The 16,849-nt window shown below is 38.8% G+C and overlaps 2 protein-coding genes across 3 annotated transcripts; both read right to left on the reverse strand.

Annotated features, from left to right (window-relative positions):
- Positions 1-5,527: 5,527 nt before the first annotated feature.
- Positions 5,528-7,171, reverse strand: LOC146708066 (nuclear factor 7, brain-like). Of its 2 annotated transcripts, XM_085460916.1 has the most exons (2): positions 6,920-7,171; positions 5,528-6,574 (listed from the first exon to the last, which is right to left on the reverse strand). In XM_085460916.1, exons 1-2 carry the CDS (start codon positions 7,169-7,171, stop codon positions 5,528-5,530), a joined length of 1,299 nt encoding a protein of 432 aa, XP_085317042.1. The 2 variants fall into 2 exon arrangements, with proteins under 2 accessions (XP_085317042.1, XP_085317041.1); XM_085460915.1 differs by having other exon boundaries at positions 5,528-7,171.
- Positions 7,172-11,369: 4,198 nt separating this feature from the next.
- LOC146708067 (E3 ubiquitin-protein ligase TRIM39-like) lies at positions 11,370-15,984 on the reverse strand. Its single transcript, XM_085459791.1, has 3 exons — positions 15,841-15,984; positions 14,363-14,564; positions 11,370-14,273 (listed from the first exon to the last, which is right to left on the reverse strand). Exons 2-3 carry the CDS (start codon positions 14,372-14,374, stop codon positions 12,621-12,623), a joined length of 1,665 nt encoding a protein of 554 aa, XP_085315917.1. The 5' UTR covers positions 14,375-14,564; positions 15,841-15,984; the 3' UTR covers positions 11,370-12,620.
- Positions 15,985-16,849: the final 865 nt, after the last annotated feature.

Below are 16,849 nucleotides of genomic sequence, written 5' to 3' on the forward strand. Positions count from 1 at the left end.
CTTGTTTTACTCCACCTGACTCATTTATTGAGGAAAGACTGAAGATTTAGGAAAAAATCCTCTCAGTGTGCTGTGCAAAAATGCAAAACCCAACCCAAGTTTTCGCTCTCATGTATTCATTTCTAATATTGTTCATCCTAGTCCTAGTGAAAGTCTTAACATATACAGCTCTGCCTCCCATGTTTTTGTTAGTGCAAAAACCATAACCTGAACCATACATCACAGTAGGCCTGCTGCCATCTTGTAAACCTTCCCTTTCACGCTTCCTGCTATTCTTCTGTCCCAAATCACACCTGACACTGATCTCCACTCACTCTCCAGTGCACTCTGAATTGTTAAACCCAGGAATTTAAACTCATCTATCTTTACTACTTCTACTCTTTCTATCCTCACTCATTCTGTCTTACTTGCATTCCTCTTCTCTCTAGATTATGGCTCCACCTCTCAATAGTCTCTTCCACCTGGTCCTGCTCTCACTACAGATAAGTATCGTCTGCAAACATCATTGTTCACAGAGACGTCTGCCTGACCTGATTTGTCAACTTGTCCATCACAACCGCAAACAAGATCTCTGATGATGGGCTCAGAGTAGATCTCTGATGCCCTCCATGCCCACCTTTAACCCGTCTGTCACTCCTATTCCACTCCTCACAACTATCTCACTGTCCCACATTACCCTTTGTTCTTCTCTGCCACTTCTGACTTCGTGCAATACCTCAGCTCCTCTGTTTTTTCTAAATTCATAAAAGACACAGTGCACCTCTTCTGACTTTCTCCATACCGAGAGAAGCACTCTCACAGCAAACATCAGCCTGTAGTGCTTTTTCTTGGCATAAAGCCATACTCCTGCTTGCTGATCATTATGTTGCTTAAAGATGGTATGGTTCATCAACTTTATCCCTATTCAATCTTTTTTTCTTGCAAGTACCCAACAATCAATAAATGCATCCAAGTATATAAATTTACTGAATATTTTTATTCAGTAAACTTGTATACATCAATAATAAACACAGTTGAGACAATTAAAGCAGTAGTGTTATTCATCTGATTTATCTGCACTGGTTTTTATTTTGGATCAAAGTAAGAGTCATTGTACTACAACTATTGTAAATAGAAAAACTATTTAATCATTTTGAAAGCAGCATGCTAGGTTACCATAATGATAATAAAAGCTGAGCTGCAGTGGTTTCTGATTGCGTCCAAGCTGCAGTAATACCACTTATTGTGATATGTAGGAGGAAAGAAAGTTAATTATAGTGCATATAGTAAATGAAAGCTTTTGACCGTACTTCAGCCAAAGTAAAAAAAAAAAAAGCAATTTAAAATTAAAATTACAGAAAGAGAATTTTTCCAGGATAACAATTCTGTAAAAACAAAAATTTTGCATACAGGAAGCTTAAACTAAAGCATTAACTTCAGGATTAATGCTGGGTTTTCAGTAGTGCTCTGGTTTTACTGAACATACTTCATAGTGCATGCTACAGCTGGAACTTGTTTGTATTGAGTTTTAATAGTTTAAATAGCACTTTCCTGTTTAATAGACAACCACTTGTGTTAGTGGATATTTGGAACTACAACTTGCAAATTCAGAAACTCACAAAACGCTGTTCACCTCAGATATCTGAACACCCACCCACCTGAGTTAACAATGCAGATTCAAATCATGGATCAAGGCTGTACAAGCACAGAGGAAATATCAGGTGGTCAGAAAAAGGAGTTCAGAAGAGTAAAATAATACATGTAATGACTGGGACCCACACACTGTTATTGTGCATGTTTATTGCAGTTGCACACATATTGTTAGAGAGTTATCTCTAGGATACCAGTGCGATGGCTTCCTCAGGACAAGGACTCTTTCCAGATATACTTTAAGGAGCATTAACTGGTTGAACAGCAGGCCAATAGGTACAGCAATTGGCATACTCAGTGAGATAGTGATGTGTCGCAGCTGTTCTGATATTCTACTTATCTATGTGATGTACTTCTGTATGTTTTATCTTTTACGGCAATTTTTACCTCTACATTTGAAGCTAACACTTTGATAAAATGATCTTTTTATCATAATTGTGACATAAAGCAGACATGATATCTCATTTAATACAGTGGTCAAAATAGAGTATTAAACATCTGAGGAAAAGCCTTTGATAAAAAAAAAAAAAAGTCCCAGTTCATACTATTAAAAAAGAAAACTTCAGGAAAACCTCAGAATTACATGTAAACTGAGAATAATGTGAGTGAAAATATTAATTTCCCATACATGAGTTAAAACTGAAGTAGATCTGAACATCTCATCTGTTCTGTATTTCCATGTTTAGCTGGAAAACACACAACTTAGTTCAGGAATGTTAATAAAGAGAGAAGTGGACCTTCGAGAAAAGCTCACTTCTCTCTAACTTGACCTCCAGCTTTTTCTGAATTTTCAAAACCTGTGGTTTTCAGCCACAGCGGCTATTGTACTGGATTCTTCTGTGACCTCCTGGATAGGGTTCTCTATTTGTGGGAAATGTCTCTCACCGCAGTTTGAGGGTGTCCCGAAGCCTTTGAAATTGTTTTGTAGCCCTTTTCCAGACTGACAGGGATCAATGACTTTGTTTCTCATCTGTTCTTGAGTTTCTTTAGATTGTGGCATGACACAGTTCATACTAGTACTTTAACCTGAATAGACAAGAAACAACCTTTTGAGGTTTAACTGACTTCTCAGCTACAACTGAGATAATTCATGATGTCTCAGCTTTTCTATATTTAGGATAAATGTGGAAATGTTAATACAGCAGTTTCAGTTCATGGTGGGTTATGCTAGAAATGACTGACCCTTCAAAGTAATAAGTGGACAAAAGTTCACAAAAGTTATTGTAATGCAAGCTCACTTTAATTATTTGGTAAACTGCAGTTTTGTGGGGCAATCATGGTAACCAGTTTGACTGAGGAATGCATCTCAGATTTTGGGAAGTACCCCTCATATTTCTTTAAAACTGGAAAGAGGTCATTAATCAGCATATGTAGCTAATCTAAAGCATAATTAAAAAACTGCAAAGCAAAGAAAAATGTGTTGCACTCACAGCTGTCCCAGTGAGTGGTGAGTTCATTGCACTTTTGCACCAAGAGAAAATGTCTCTCCTGTTTGTTTATTTATTTGACTCAACAATATGTCAGATATTTTTCCACTTTTACAATTGTGGCTTTACTTGAAAGCTTTTTCAGTGGGAGTGGGATAGCAAAGTGGCTTTAGCCAAATTTGCCATCCACCCTTGGCAAATTTGCACCCTGCCCATTGTGATATAACCCTTTAAAGTTCACCCAAAAAGCATTTGTTCAACTTTTCTCCTTTGAGTACTGAGAAAGAAGATGACCATCCAGTGAACTAATACTTGCTCCTGTTATGCATCACAGTTATTAAAGCAGTGGAATCTGATATTGAAACTACGATATCTGCTCATGATGTTTGCCAGGAAGAAAAAATGCATGATTTTAGATTCAAAACCTGAGACTTATAGGTTTGGTTTATTAATTTACTTAAAAAAAAAAATCATTAAATGTGTTCTTTTTCTGCCTTAAAAAGTGTGGGGGAGTTAAAAAAAATGAAAAATGCTGGATAGTTTTTGTTTCTTACAGTATGAAGGTTAAAACTGTCGTACAAACAACAAACAAATCCTCTGATTTTGAAAAGGTCCAGTGGCAACCTCAGATTTGACTGATTTTACAGGGAGCGGCACAATGCTGTTCAAGTAACTTGCCTAAAAACTTTCATTTGTCACAATTTAGCGTTTGAACCAATGAATAAGTGTAAAATAGAAAGGTATTCTAAGAGCATGTTCACATGGTTGTCTCCTAGTTTTTCATGACAGTGACAGTAAATATCTACTGTACCACTTTATTTTTATAAAGCCTTACTCTACTCTCAGATTTATTCGTTTTATATTCTACTGTCTAAAGCAAAAGAACATTTACTGTTACAATAACAGTAAATGTATGAAGAGATAAATGTATTTAAATTTTTTGGACTTTGGATATTTTTGACAAATATCGATTCTACCTCCAAATTCAAAATTTGTAAAGAATCAATTAATTATTTTTTAAAAGCTTTCTGGGTTGTGTTGGGTTCTGCTCAGAGGAATGCAGCTTTCTCCAAAAGGTTTGAGCTGCACTTTATTAAAAGTGCTTGTATTTGAGCTGCTCGTTTGTTAGAATAGCAATCAGTTTTAATTTCTAATTCATTTTGTTGTTTTTCAATTGTAATGGTATTCATCATTGAACAAGAAAAAAATAATCCACCCTGTCTAAAAGAAAGTATCAAAAAATGGGTGTTAAAGAAGTGATGTAATGAGTCGCCCTCTTGTGGTGGGTTTGATTTGTGATTAGATGTTTAATGTCAGGAAGATGGGTGCATGATCACTATGAGCAGATTGTTGCATTTACTTACTTGCTGTGAGATAAAATTACTGAGGAAAAGTTCTGAAGGAAAGAGGACAAGTAAGTGTCTTCTCTGGAAGAGGAATTTCTCACCTTATCCATAATTAATGTTTTTTTTATTATGTTTGCAAATATTATGTCTCCAGATTCTTGAACTACCGAATGAGTTTGAATGGTGAGCTAACGATAATTAGAGTCTCTAACTAGTAAACTCTGCTGAATGGCACTGTGATAAAAATTATGCATGAAAGATGGGAGTTTTTGAGAATGTGGATAGTTTAATTTTAGAATAGAGACTTTCATTTATAAACACTGGCAATCCGCCCTGTTTACCACTAAATGGTTGAGAGAATATTTTGTCATACTTGCAGATCTTTTGTTTTTTGTGGATTTGTGATGCAAACACAATTTATTTATCCTTTATGAGTGAATAACATCATCACAGGCATGACCAAAAGAAAAAAACAAGGAAAAAAACATTCTCAATTGTCAACAGTCTTTTGTCATTTTAAATTTGCCTTTTCGTATTTGATTTTTCTACATTTATTTGAAATATATCAGTTCAGGAGCGAATGTTCAGAATTTAGACTTCAAATACAGGAAATTTTATTACAGCAAGTTAGCGAGAGCAATGCAAAACCAAAAGCAAATAGTAAAAATCACAAAACCGTAATCAGCCTACTTCAGCTATACTGAGCTAGTTAACCTTCTCTGAGCTAATGCTGATTTTGTTCTTGTCTTTTGTGAGGAGAGGTTTGAGAAAGGATGAGCATGTCTGGATCCAAAGATGCACTTATCCCAGTGTTCCTAGTTGATGATAATTACTCAACAGGGAAGCAGCACATAATCCAATTTTTCATTTATATATTGATAAAACGTATTCTTCTATTTATCTTTTAATAAAGAACAAAAATGTTTTGTAATTAGAAAAAAATTTAAAGACTATTTTGCCTCAGTCAAAATCAGCATCACTCAGACTTTAAGCTCAATTTAAGATGAATATGACATAAAAACACAAAGAAATCAATCAGAATCAGAGAAGAAAAGAAGACCAAATCAATCAGTGTCACCAACGAATGTGTTCTTAACACAGACTGCTACATATAAAATCATTTTTCTACTCAATGTGATTAATGGGAGGGATGAGGAGAGGTGCAGAGTTTTTGCCATTGTCGTTATTACAGGGATTGAAGTATGGGTAGAGTTTCTCAGTGAAGGAGCAGCCAGTAAAGGAGTAGATAAGAGCTGCTGCATCTATATCATAAAAGGAAACCACACCCTCCTCGTAATCTACAAACACTCCCACCTTCTCAGGACCAGACGGACGACAGACACAGACATCATGTTCATCGAGAGCTTTGTACTCATTTCCATTTCTCAGCACTACAGTCCAGAATCCATCCTCGGGACTAAGAGTCATTATTTTCTTCCTGTCGATCGACTCTCTGGCCACTCCCAATTCCCAGTCAGTCTTTCTTTTAACTTGAGCCTCATAGTAAAATCTGCCTGAAGAGAAACTCTGCTTTCCTAAAACACAAACACAGTAAGAAAATCTCTCCGGGTTGTCAGGAAGATTGTGCTTTTCATCTCCATGATTCACTTGTTTTCCATCATCAGACAAGATGAGCTCAGGATGTGCTGTATCAGCATCAAGACTCACATCCACAGCATACTGCTGGACCCTCCTCAGCTCAGCCTCAAACAGCTTCTTCATTTCTATCCTCAGTGTCTCCTCCAGCTGAGCCACAGCTCTCATCACAGTCCCCTCATACGTTGGTGGAAGGACGATGACCTCAGTCCAGTCCTTGGCAGGTGGAACAGCTTTCAGAGATGAGAAGCTTTGAATAAAGTGGAGGTGGTCTTCAGAGCATATTAGATTCTTCACCTCAGAGCTCCTCTTCTTCAGCTCGGAGATTTCCTGTTCCAGCTCTTTGATGAGACCTTCAGCCTGTTTCTCTGTTGTTTCCTGTTTGTCTTCTAGCTCCTTTATGACCTTCTTCAGGCCTTTCTCAATAAACTCCTTCAGAACAGTGAAGATCTGAACACCTTCTGTTTTCTGTTTGTCTGCAGCATCTTTACTCATCTTCACTGACTCATTGATCTCCTGAATCTTCTGTCGTCTCTTCTCGATCATTTGCTGAATTTCATCATCCATTTTCCTCAGCTCTGTCTTCTTTTCTTCAGATTCTTCTCTCAGAGGTACAAACTCATGAGTCTTGTGGTCTAAAACAGAGCAGAGCGTGCAGACACTTGTCTGATCGGTCTTACAGAACAGCTCCAGATGTTTATCGTGCTTCATACACATCCTGCCTTCCAGGTTCTCCACAGGCTCAATCAGCTGATGTCTTTTCAGACCTTTGACTGTCAGATGAGGTTCTAGGTGAGTCTCACAGTAGGAGGTCAGACACACCAGGCAGGACTTCAGGGCCCTCAGTCTGGTTCCAGTGCAGTAGTCACAGGGAACTTCTCCTGGTTTGGCAGCTTGTTGCTCTGCGCTGCTCCTCTTGGCTTTCTGTTGAGTTTCATCTCTGAACTGAGCAACCACCTCAGAGAACAAAGTGTTAACCTTCAACAGAGGTCTACAGTAGAAAGCCTCTTTGCACATGGGGCACTGACAAGGAGCATTTCTATCCCAGTGCTGAGTGATACACTTCTTACAGAAGTTGTGTCCACATGGTGTGGTGACTGGATCAGCGAACACATCCAGACAGACGGAGCACAGAAACTGATCTTCAGATCGCAGATTACTGGCAGCAAACATATCTGCACTCTGGGAACAAAAGTCAAAGCATGATGAGTTAAAGTCTAACGATTTTCTGTGAGTGGTTTAGAACTGTCGAAGTGGGATCATGACAGCAATTTCAGATGAGGCAAAGAACTTGAAAAAATCTTCAAGGTATAACTATCTTATGTTGCATGGAGTCCAAAAATCACAGAATCACATCAAATAATTTAAGAGTAGAGTAATCCACTGAGAGACATCACCTGCACACTCACTTTATGTTTCTACATGTAGAGCTTACTCACTAAGTGCTGCCGTTCGCTACAATCTCCTGACTGGAGGACTCACCCCGAGCTAGTTTTAGGATTTTTAGAACTGTGTTATATCAATCAGGTCTAAGAAGTTAATCCCAGGACTTTATGTTTGTTTACAAGTTTAAATAAATTTCTCATGTTATCCTGCACTGTTTCAGATGAGAGTGTGACTATGTTTGGTTTCATAACCACTTCTTTAATTCTAGTCATAGTTTAGTCCATGGAAAATCATTCATCATCTCTCTTCAGCCGTTTTTTCCGGTAAAATATCTTTAATATATTTATAAAGCCATGCATATTCTTTTTTTTACTTCACACTTCCTGGTTCTTAAGTAAGTGGGGGTGAATTGGAATTTGGCACTCTTAAAGTTTCAAGATTTTTGCAGCAACTTTTAACACTCATAACTTCATATGGATACAGGAGGAGACTGAAGCATGCCGTTTTCAGCTTTAAAAAAATTACATTCAATTGAATTCTACACTGGTGTCATGATTTTTCTGTAGCATACTTTGAGGATCAGCATCGTGGGATATCAGGATATTAATAAATTGCACCAGTTTAATGTTGGTGACGTAGAGAAACAGAAACAAGTATCGGTACCCTGTACTTTCTATGTGTTTTCTGATCATTCACTGGAGGAAACTTAAAAAAGGCAATTCTGGCTACATTTTGAAGGCTTATGTCACCATGTGGTATAGGTGGTTGCTCAGTGTTTAAGGACAACACTTTCTCAGCATCTTTTCAACAGCAAATGTTGTAAAATCCAAAATATGTGATATAATTCCAAAAAATAAAAATCAGGTCTGCTTGTCAAATGCAAACAAAACACTATGCATCATGTGTAAGCTGACAGAAAAAAAGTATCACTTTAAGAGAAAAATTAGCTGATTTTGAATTTGAATTCAACAACATTTCTGAGACTTAAAAAAAGAAGGAGAAACATTCATGAGAGTTAAGTTTAATTTAATATAGATAATTAAAACAAACCACTGTAAAAAATGTACTCTTAAAATTTTAGCACTTACAGTATAAGTGAAGTTTTGAGTTAGTGTGGCTCGTTCTGTACTCACCAGTATTTGAGTCACTTGCTTAGAAACAAAAGATGAACACTGTTTGATTTTGAGACACAAATCCAGAGCTTTCGGCTGTAGTACTGCTATTACTGCTATTACTCACACTAACATTAAGTTTCATTTCAAGAATTTGACGTTTAATTTCCTATTATTTCTCCAACTCTTCCTGCAGGTGTTTGTTAAGGTTTTGGTTCCTCTTTCAGGTCCACAGATGATTATAAAGTGCTAGAAAAATGAAGGTAACACTCGATCACAGACTCAGTTAAATTCATAATCTTTCAGTCCTATTGAGGAGATACTAAGGCTGTTACACAAGAAGAGATGGGCAAGGATGAGTGTATAAACCCAGCAGTACCAAACTGTCAGAAACAGACTCTGTGAGGGTGGCATGAGGGACTGACGTCCTTTAGTGGGTCCTGTGCAGAGCCGTGCAGCTTGATTGACATTTACTTGTGAACACTAGAACCAGCAGGTTGTCCAATGGTGTGCCGGTTGTCTTCACAGATGAAAGGAGGGTCACACTGAGGACATGCAACAGAAAGTCTGGACCTTCAACGTCTTCCACCATGACCAGTTTGACAGTATGCTGAGTAGGCAGTTCACTGGTGATCAAAGCACTGATGAGAGAGGATGCTGCAATTTGCATCAATGGAAAATAAATTTGACAGTCGTCTGCATAATAATGGAAGCAAATATTATTTTTCTGTAAAATTATTCCAAGTAGTAACAGGTACAAATAGAAAAGGACAGTTCCAAGAATAGAGCCTTGTGTAATCCCGCCAGAGGAGGGCAGCAGAGGTGTAGGTAAAGGTTCTATCAGAAAGGTGGGTCCTAAACCATTGGAGAGCTGAGCCAGTGATGCCCACCCACTGCTCCACCCTGGACACGCGGATCTCAAGGAACACAGCGTTAAAAGGCAGCTGTTCAGTCCAAAAGCACAAGTAGCACACAGTCACCAGAAGCTATTGCTAAAAAATATAACATTAAAAAAGCCTTAATAAAACATACTGATTGCTTTGGTGAGCTTTTAGTCCTGGCTGGAACACTTCCAGAATTGCACATTCACCCAGGAAGGACTTCAGTTGGGTAAAGGCAATTTTTTGTAGGAGTTTAGAAAAGAAAGGTAGCCTGGAGACAGCCCCTGAAACAAAACAGAATGGTCAAGGCCTGTTTTTTTTCAGCGAGAATTGCCCAAAAATATTTTTACAAAAGGTCAATGTACTGTTAATAATGGCAAGAATAAAAGGACCAAGGGTAGGAAAAACCTTCTTAAGGAGTTGAGGAGGAATAACATCAAAGGGGAATCCTGATGGGTTTATACTGGAAATGAACTGTTCTGATAAGGAGAGACAGGCTCAAAGTGGTCAACAAAAGCCAAACAGGGTGTTGAGATGGATGGATCATATGAAGGCCCTAGTGCTTACAACTTTCTCCAAAAAAGTGAAGACATTTGTCACAAACTGAATTGGAAGTTTCCAGTCCTTCATCCCTCCACATGAACAGTTTCATGAACAATAAGAACAGAATTTTTAACTTTGATTGTTTACAGTTTAAGTTAATGCTACTTGAGTTATTCTGACATGTCAGTGTGAAATGAAAGGTGTAAAAGTCCAGCAGCAAATTTGATTGGTGCATTTTCTTTTCGTAAACACCACAGTGCCTAACTTTTCCTCCCTTTGTGTTTAACCCTCCGTTGCAGACATTTTCATTGCTACATATCTAAAATTGACTCAACATTATCTAATAGTTCCTTTTCAGTAGATTTAATGATATTATTGATTATTAGGTCGAAAGGGAGAAACACTTTTGTTTTGTACTGTGTTTCATGTAGTGTGTTACCACAATACTTTTTATAGTATTAGCTTTTATATGCTCAACCTGATGAGATCACTCTTACTAGATTAGATTAGATTAGATTAGATTAGATAGAACTTTATTAATCCCTCGGGTGGGTTCCTCTGGGAAATTCGATTTCCAAAAAAGCACAGCACCGACAGAAGTTACAGAGTTACAGAATATTATATATATATATATATATATATATATATGCATGTGCAGACCCCAGGTGCAGGCTGTGTAAAGATGCCCCAGAGACTATCCAGCACATAACAGCAGGGTGCAAGATGCTAGCAGGCAAGGCATACATGGAACGCCATAACCAAGTGGCCGGCATAGTGTACAGGAACATCTGTGCCGAGTATAACCTAGAAGTCCCGAGGTCAAAATGGGAGATGCCCCCAAGGGTGGTGGAGAATGACCGAGCTAAGATCCTGTGGGACTTCCAGATACAGACGGACAAAATGGTGGTGGGTAACCAACCGGACATAGTGGTGGTAGACAAACAGAAGAAGACGGCCGTAGTGATCGATGTAGCGGTTCCCAATGACAGCAATATCAGGAAGAAGGAACACGAGAAGCTGGAGAAATACCAAGGGCTCAGAGAAGAGCTCGAGAGGATGTGGAGGGTGAAGGTAACGGTGGTCCCCGTGGTAATCGGAGCACTAGGTGCGGTGACTCCCAAGCTAGGCGAGTGGCTCCAGCAGATCCCGGGAAAAACATCGGAGATCTCTGTCCAGAAGAGCGCAGTCCTGGGAACAGCTAAGATACTGCGCAGGACCCTCAAGCTCCCAGGCCTCTGGTAGAGGACCCGAGCTTGAAGGATAAACCGCCCGCAGGGGCGTGCTGGGTGTTTTTTTTATATATATATATACACACACACACACACACACACACACACACACACACACACACACACACACACACATACATATATATATATATATATATATATATATATATATATATATATATATAAATACAGAGACAATATAAATAAAATATACGAAGGGGATAAATAGAATAAATAGGAATAAAAATAAAAATATAAGTGAATTGCACATTTCAAGTATTGAGTCTATTGCACTGTTGACTATTTACAAAAGTATTGCACAAAAGGTATTGCACAGTGAGGTGAAGAGGCACTACAGCTTAGTTGTTCCCCCCTCCTTTGTCCTCCTGTTTCCCCTCCCTCTCCCCTCCAGAGAGGAGTTAAACAGTCTGATGGCGTGTGGGACAAAGGAGTTTTTAAGTCTGTTAGTTCTTGTCTTTGGGAGAAGCAACCTGTCACTGAACAGACTCTTCTGGTTGTTAATGGCCGTGTGCAGAGGATGCCTGGCATTGTCCATAATGTCCATCAGTTTCTTTAATGTCCTTTAATGTACTAACACCGCCAATGAACACCTACTGTAAAGTTACAGCAGTGCAAACTACATTAACAGTGGAATTTGCAAGCATTCATTTCTTGATGCAGAAAATGTTGAAATTGTTCTTATGGGTCATTTCATGAGAGGTCATCAAATACTTCCATCTCGACCATCATAGATTCCCCTGAATAAAACAGGGGAAATATATTATTCCTAATAGATATTACACAAAGGTTCAGGTCACCTGTGTCATGATTTTTCTTAAAAACAGTATTTCAAGGGACATAAGAAAAGTCACGTGTTATAATAATGATTTTTATAATACATGTGATATATAGAGTATAAGATTTTATATAATATACAATACATTTTTTGATGCATCAATGCTGCTATTTATCTGAGTGCAAAGAAAGTAACAACCATTGACTGTTGTCTCTGACTGGGATTTAAGGTTTATCCTGTTAATGTAAAGAAAGTCTGTTTATCATTATTAAATCTTTTATTTAAATAGATAATTTCATTGAGATCAAGCCCTCTTTTTCAAGAGAGACCTGTGTACAAAACATATATATAAAAAATATACAGACAGGCACATGATGATTGAGAAAACATGTCCTATGGTGGAGACAGCATTGAAACACATCATTATTGAAGACATAATTACAGATTGGCTGATTGGCTACAAGGACATTTCCTAAATGTTTTTGCTCCATTGGTTTAAACGACACTAGACTAGACGTCCTGTTTTCCCTCTTAAAGGGAGAAAAATGTAATTGTGGGGGAGTGTGAAATTATGAAAATTCAGTATTGAGAAACATGTTGTCAAAGAGAACAATAAAACAGCATTACAATCTTTTCACAGACCACTTTCAAATAAAATGTAATAACCTTTCTTGTCTAGTTAATGCGATTGATAGGAGTGATCACAAGAGGTGCAGAGTTTTTACCATTATCATTATTACAGGGATTGAAACATGGGTAAAGTTTCTCAGTGAAGGAGCAGCCAGTAAAGGAGTAGATAAAAGCTGCTGCATACACATCATAAAAGGAGACCAAACGCTCCTCATAATCCACAAACACTCCCACTTTATCAGGAGCAGACTGAAAAGAGAGAACGGCTGCTGGGCCAGTACATGCTGTGTACTCGTTGTTGTTCCTCAGCCATAGAGCCCAGAAACCATCCTGAGGCTTTACTGAGTTTCCTCCCTTCCTGTTCACTGACTCTCTGGCGACTCCTAAAATCCAGTCAGTCTTTCCTTTAACCTGAACCTCAAAGTAAAATCTGCCTGAAGAGAAACCCTGCTTTCCTAAAACATTTGCAAAAACTGTGAATCTCTTTGGATTGTCTGATAGACTCTGATTCACATTACCAAAATTCACTTGTTTCCCATCATCAGACAAGATGAGCTCAGGATGTGCTGTATCAGGATCAAGACTCACATCCACAGCATACTGCTGGACCCTCCTCAGCTCAGCCTTAGCAAGCAGCTTCTTAAAATGTTTTTTGAGTGTCTCCTCCAGCTGAGCCACAGCTCTCATCACAGTCCCCTCATACGTTGGTGGAAGAACGACGACCTCTGTCCAGTCCTTGGCAGGTGGAACAGCTTTCAGAGATGAAAAGTTTTGAACAAAGTGGAGGTGGTCTTCAGAGCGTGAGGCCTGCTTCAGCTCAGAGCTCCTCTTCTTCAACTCGGAGATTTCCTGTTCCAGCTCTTTGATGAGATCTTCAGCCTGTTTCTCTGTTGTTTCCTGTTTGTCTTCTATCTCCTTTATGACCTTCTTCAGGTCTTTCTCAATAAACTCCTTCAGAACAGTGAAGATCTGAACACCTTCTGTTTTCTGTTTGTCTGCAGCATCTTTACTCATCTTCACTGACTCATTGATCTCCTGAATCTTCTGTCGTCTCTTCTCGATCATTTGCTGAATTTCATCATCCATTTTCCTCAGCTCTGTCTTCTTTTCTTCAGATTCTTCTCTCAGAGGTACAAACTCATGAGTCTTGTGGTCTAAAACAGAGCAGAGCGTGCAGACACTTGTCTGATCGGTCTTACAGAACAGCTCCAGATGTTTATCGTGCTTCATACACATCCTGCCTTCCAGGTTCTCCACAGGCTCAATCAGCTGATGTCTTTTCAGACCTTTGACTGTCAGATGAGGTTCTAGGTGAGTCTCACAGTAGGAGGTCAGACACACCAGGCAGGACTTCAGGGCCCTCAGTCTGGTTCCAGTGCAGTAGTCACAGGGAACTTCTCCTGGTTTGGCAGCTTGTTGCTCTGAGCTGCTGCTTGCATTCTGTTGAGCTTCATCTCTGAACTGAGCAACCACCTCAGAGAACAAAGTGTTTATTTCCAGTTGAGGTCGTCTCTTGAACAGTTTGTTACATAGGGGACACTTGCACCTAACATTAATGTCCCAGTTCCGGGTGATGCAGTTTTTGCAGAAGTTATGTCCACATGGTGTGGTGACTGGATCAGTGAACACATCCAGGCAGATGGAGCACAGAAACTGATCTTCAGGTTTCAGATTACTAGCAGCAAACATGTCTGCAGTCTACAAAACAAAAGTAAACATTTTAGGGAAAATTTTTTTTTTTACAGATGTCTGATTCAACGGGTTTAAGAAAAATATTTGGGAATTACCTTGTCTCTCATTTGCAGAAGCTCACAGGTAATGGGACAATTAGGTAAGCTGTTTCATAGCCAGATGAGGTCTGTTCCATCATGATTTCATGAAAAATGAAATTGCTTCATACTGTTGATTCTTTTTTATAGCTTTTCATTTTTCACTTTAGAATATGAGGCCCAAAGAGATGTCAGTGCAACTGAGGGATCCATGATTAAGCTGAACAAAACAAACAAAAACAAACAAACAAATTAAATCAAAGTAGTAGAAAAAACTTCAGGAGTAGGCAAATCAAAAATCTGGTACTTTCACTGAGCAGCTCAGCAACACCAAAAGGCCCGAAAGACTTCAAGATAACTAAAGTGTACGATGATGGAATTATTTCTTTTGTTTAAAAGAAAAAACAACTTCACATCCAACCAAATCAAGAATATCATAGATGAGGTATCACTGTTAAAAAAAGAGATGCTTTTATGAATGTAAACACAGAGGATTTACAAAACTGCACAAATTGCACACACATAATTATGCAAAAAACATTAAAAAAGTAAGTTTTAATGTCTAGGCCTAGACCAAATCTAGACCAAAACACTAAATTTTGCTCTACAAGGGGTGGAGGGGTGAGGGGAGGGGTGGGGTGGGGGAGGGTATGCCCCCCACACCCCCGTTGCCGAGCTTAAAAACTGGCATCTTTTGCACGTACAAGCACGTGCACATGCACTCTCGTGCACGCGCGTTCACTCATCCGAAAAGGGGCACTTCCGGGCCATGCGGTCCCACTGCGCACGCTCTGTCTTCTCCTAGCGGGATGTGTTTTAATAAGGTTCATCAGCCGCTGTTGGCATTTTGGCTTTTCATGGTAAATTTATACAAACAGGAATTACTTTGTCTTTTTACACTGACACTATAGAAAGGCTTTTGTTGTCAGACAATCGAGCTGAAACGGCAGCGTGTTTTATAAGCAGATTTTCGACGGTTAGTTAAACGACTACCTGTGTGTGTGTGTGTATATATATATATATATATATATATATATATATATATATGTATATGTGTGTGTGTGTGTGTGTGTGTGTGTGTGTGTGTGTGTGTGTGTGTGTGTGTGTAGACTTTTGTGGGATGATCATTCCATCTCACAGCAGCACTCCGTTTTTACAACGAATTCGAAACAAATTCGAAGCGGACCTTTAGTTTTGCTTTTGTTTTGTTTGTTTGTTTGTTTTTCGGGAATATTCCACATTTAACTTTGATGATATTACCTCCCATTTTGCTCAACACAGCCTGCGACAGACTGGTGACCTGTCCAGGGTTTACTCTATGATAGCTCGGATAGGCTCCAGCCCCCCGGCGACCCCGACAAGCATTAATAGAAGAGAATGGATGGACCTTTCTTAACATCAGTCTCCAGTTGAACTAATCTGACATTTCACGTGAAGTAACATTAAGAGAGAAACAGTGCCTGTTAAACACAGCAAATCTGATCAGCTGCACTCACCTGCATTCCAGTTTGTTGTTGAGAGAAAAAAAATTTCCTCTTAATCTTCTTTAGATACGGAGATTGACCTGTCTGCAGCTCTAATTTTACTTTGACTAACTTCCACTTTCATTTCAGTAATTTGATGTTGAATCCTTATTGCTCCGCCTCTTCGGCTTTGTCTTCTTCTTCCGGCTTCAGGCGGGTTTGACACGTGGAGGGCGTTTTGCTGCCCTCCTCAGGTGCTACGAAGTATTTCGAAGCATGTGAGGAGAAATCCTATAGTCCATAGTCTATAGAATTGTCTAGTACGTCGCAAAAAGTTGAATAAAGAAGTTATGGTTTCCAATTAGTCCAAGCTGAGTATTATGTCGCTTACAGTTTTCTCATAGCTCAATTCTAGCAGAAAAGTTATTCTCACCACTCTTAAAGCAGATCTTTAAACAGTAGCATAACAAAACACTGAGACATCTGTGTGAAAGACACTACAACAATCAAAACCTTTTTCACAATTGTGAAAACATGAATAGTCATGCAATCACTTCAACGCTGTAATTAATGAATAAAAACATTTCACCGCCTTTTAAAGACTGAGCATTCAAAATGTTTAGTTTTTTTCCCCTCAAAACCAATTTGCATCAGAAAGCAGACAAAGCACCAACTACTGTGTAGTCCACCAACTTCACACTACATACATTCAGCAACCAGTTGATCAGGTACGCCTGCTCCAGTGGCATGGTTTTTGATGTCACTTAAGCTGGTGTGAGTATTTTAGAAACTGATGATGTCCTGGGATTTTCCTGCACGACCATCTCTACGGTTTACAGGGAATGGTCTGAGAAAATATCCAGTGAGGAAGAAAATTTGTAAATGCTGCCCGTGCTTCTGTGAACTATGAAGCAGATTATTTGTTTTTTTGGTTTTTGTTGTTGTTGTTTTTGTATCAAATCTATTGTCTTTTGTTGTTGTTGTTGTTGTTGTTTTTGTATCAAAAGCTAAATTATTGTTGAATAGTTTAAACTTTTTACTT

Source organism: Copadichromis virginalis, linkage group LG6 (genome assembly GCF_057382275.1).
Source record: "Copadichromis virginalis isolate Kocher_CV1m ecotype Utaka linkage group LG6, C_Virginalis_male_GT1.1, whole genome shotgun sequence".
In the NCBI taxonomy this organism is placed as follows: domain Eukaryota; kingdom Metazoa; phylum Chordata; class Actinopteri; order Cichliformes; family Cichlidae; genus Copadichromis; species Copadichromis virginalis.

What these genes read in the sequence shown, in the direction of transcription:
- LOC146708066 (XM_085460915.1), bottom strand. Translation starts at nt 7,171, where the DNA reads ATGTTTGCTGCCAGTAATCTGCGATCTGAAGATCAGTTTCTGTGCTCC.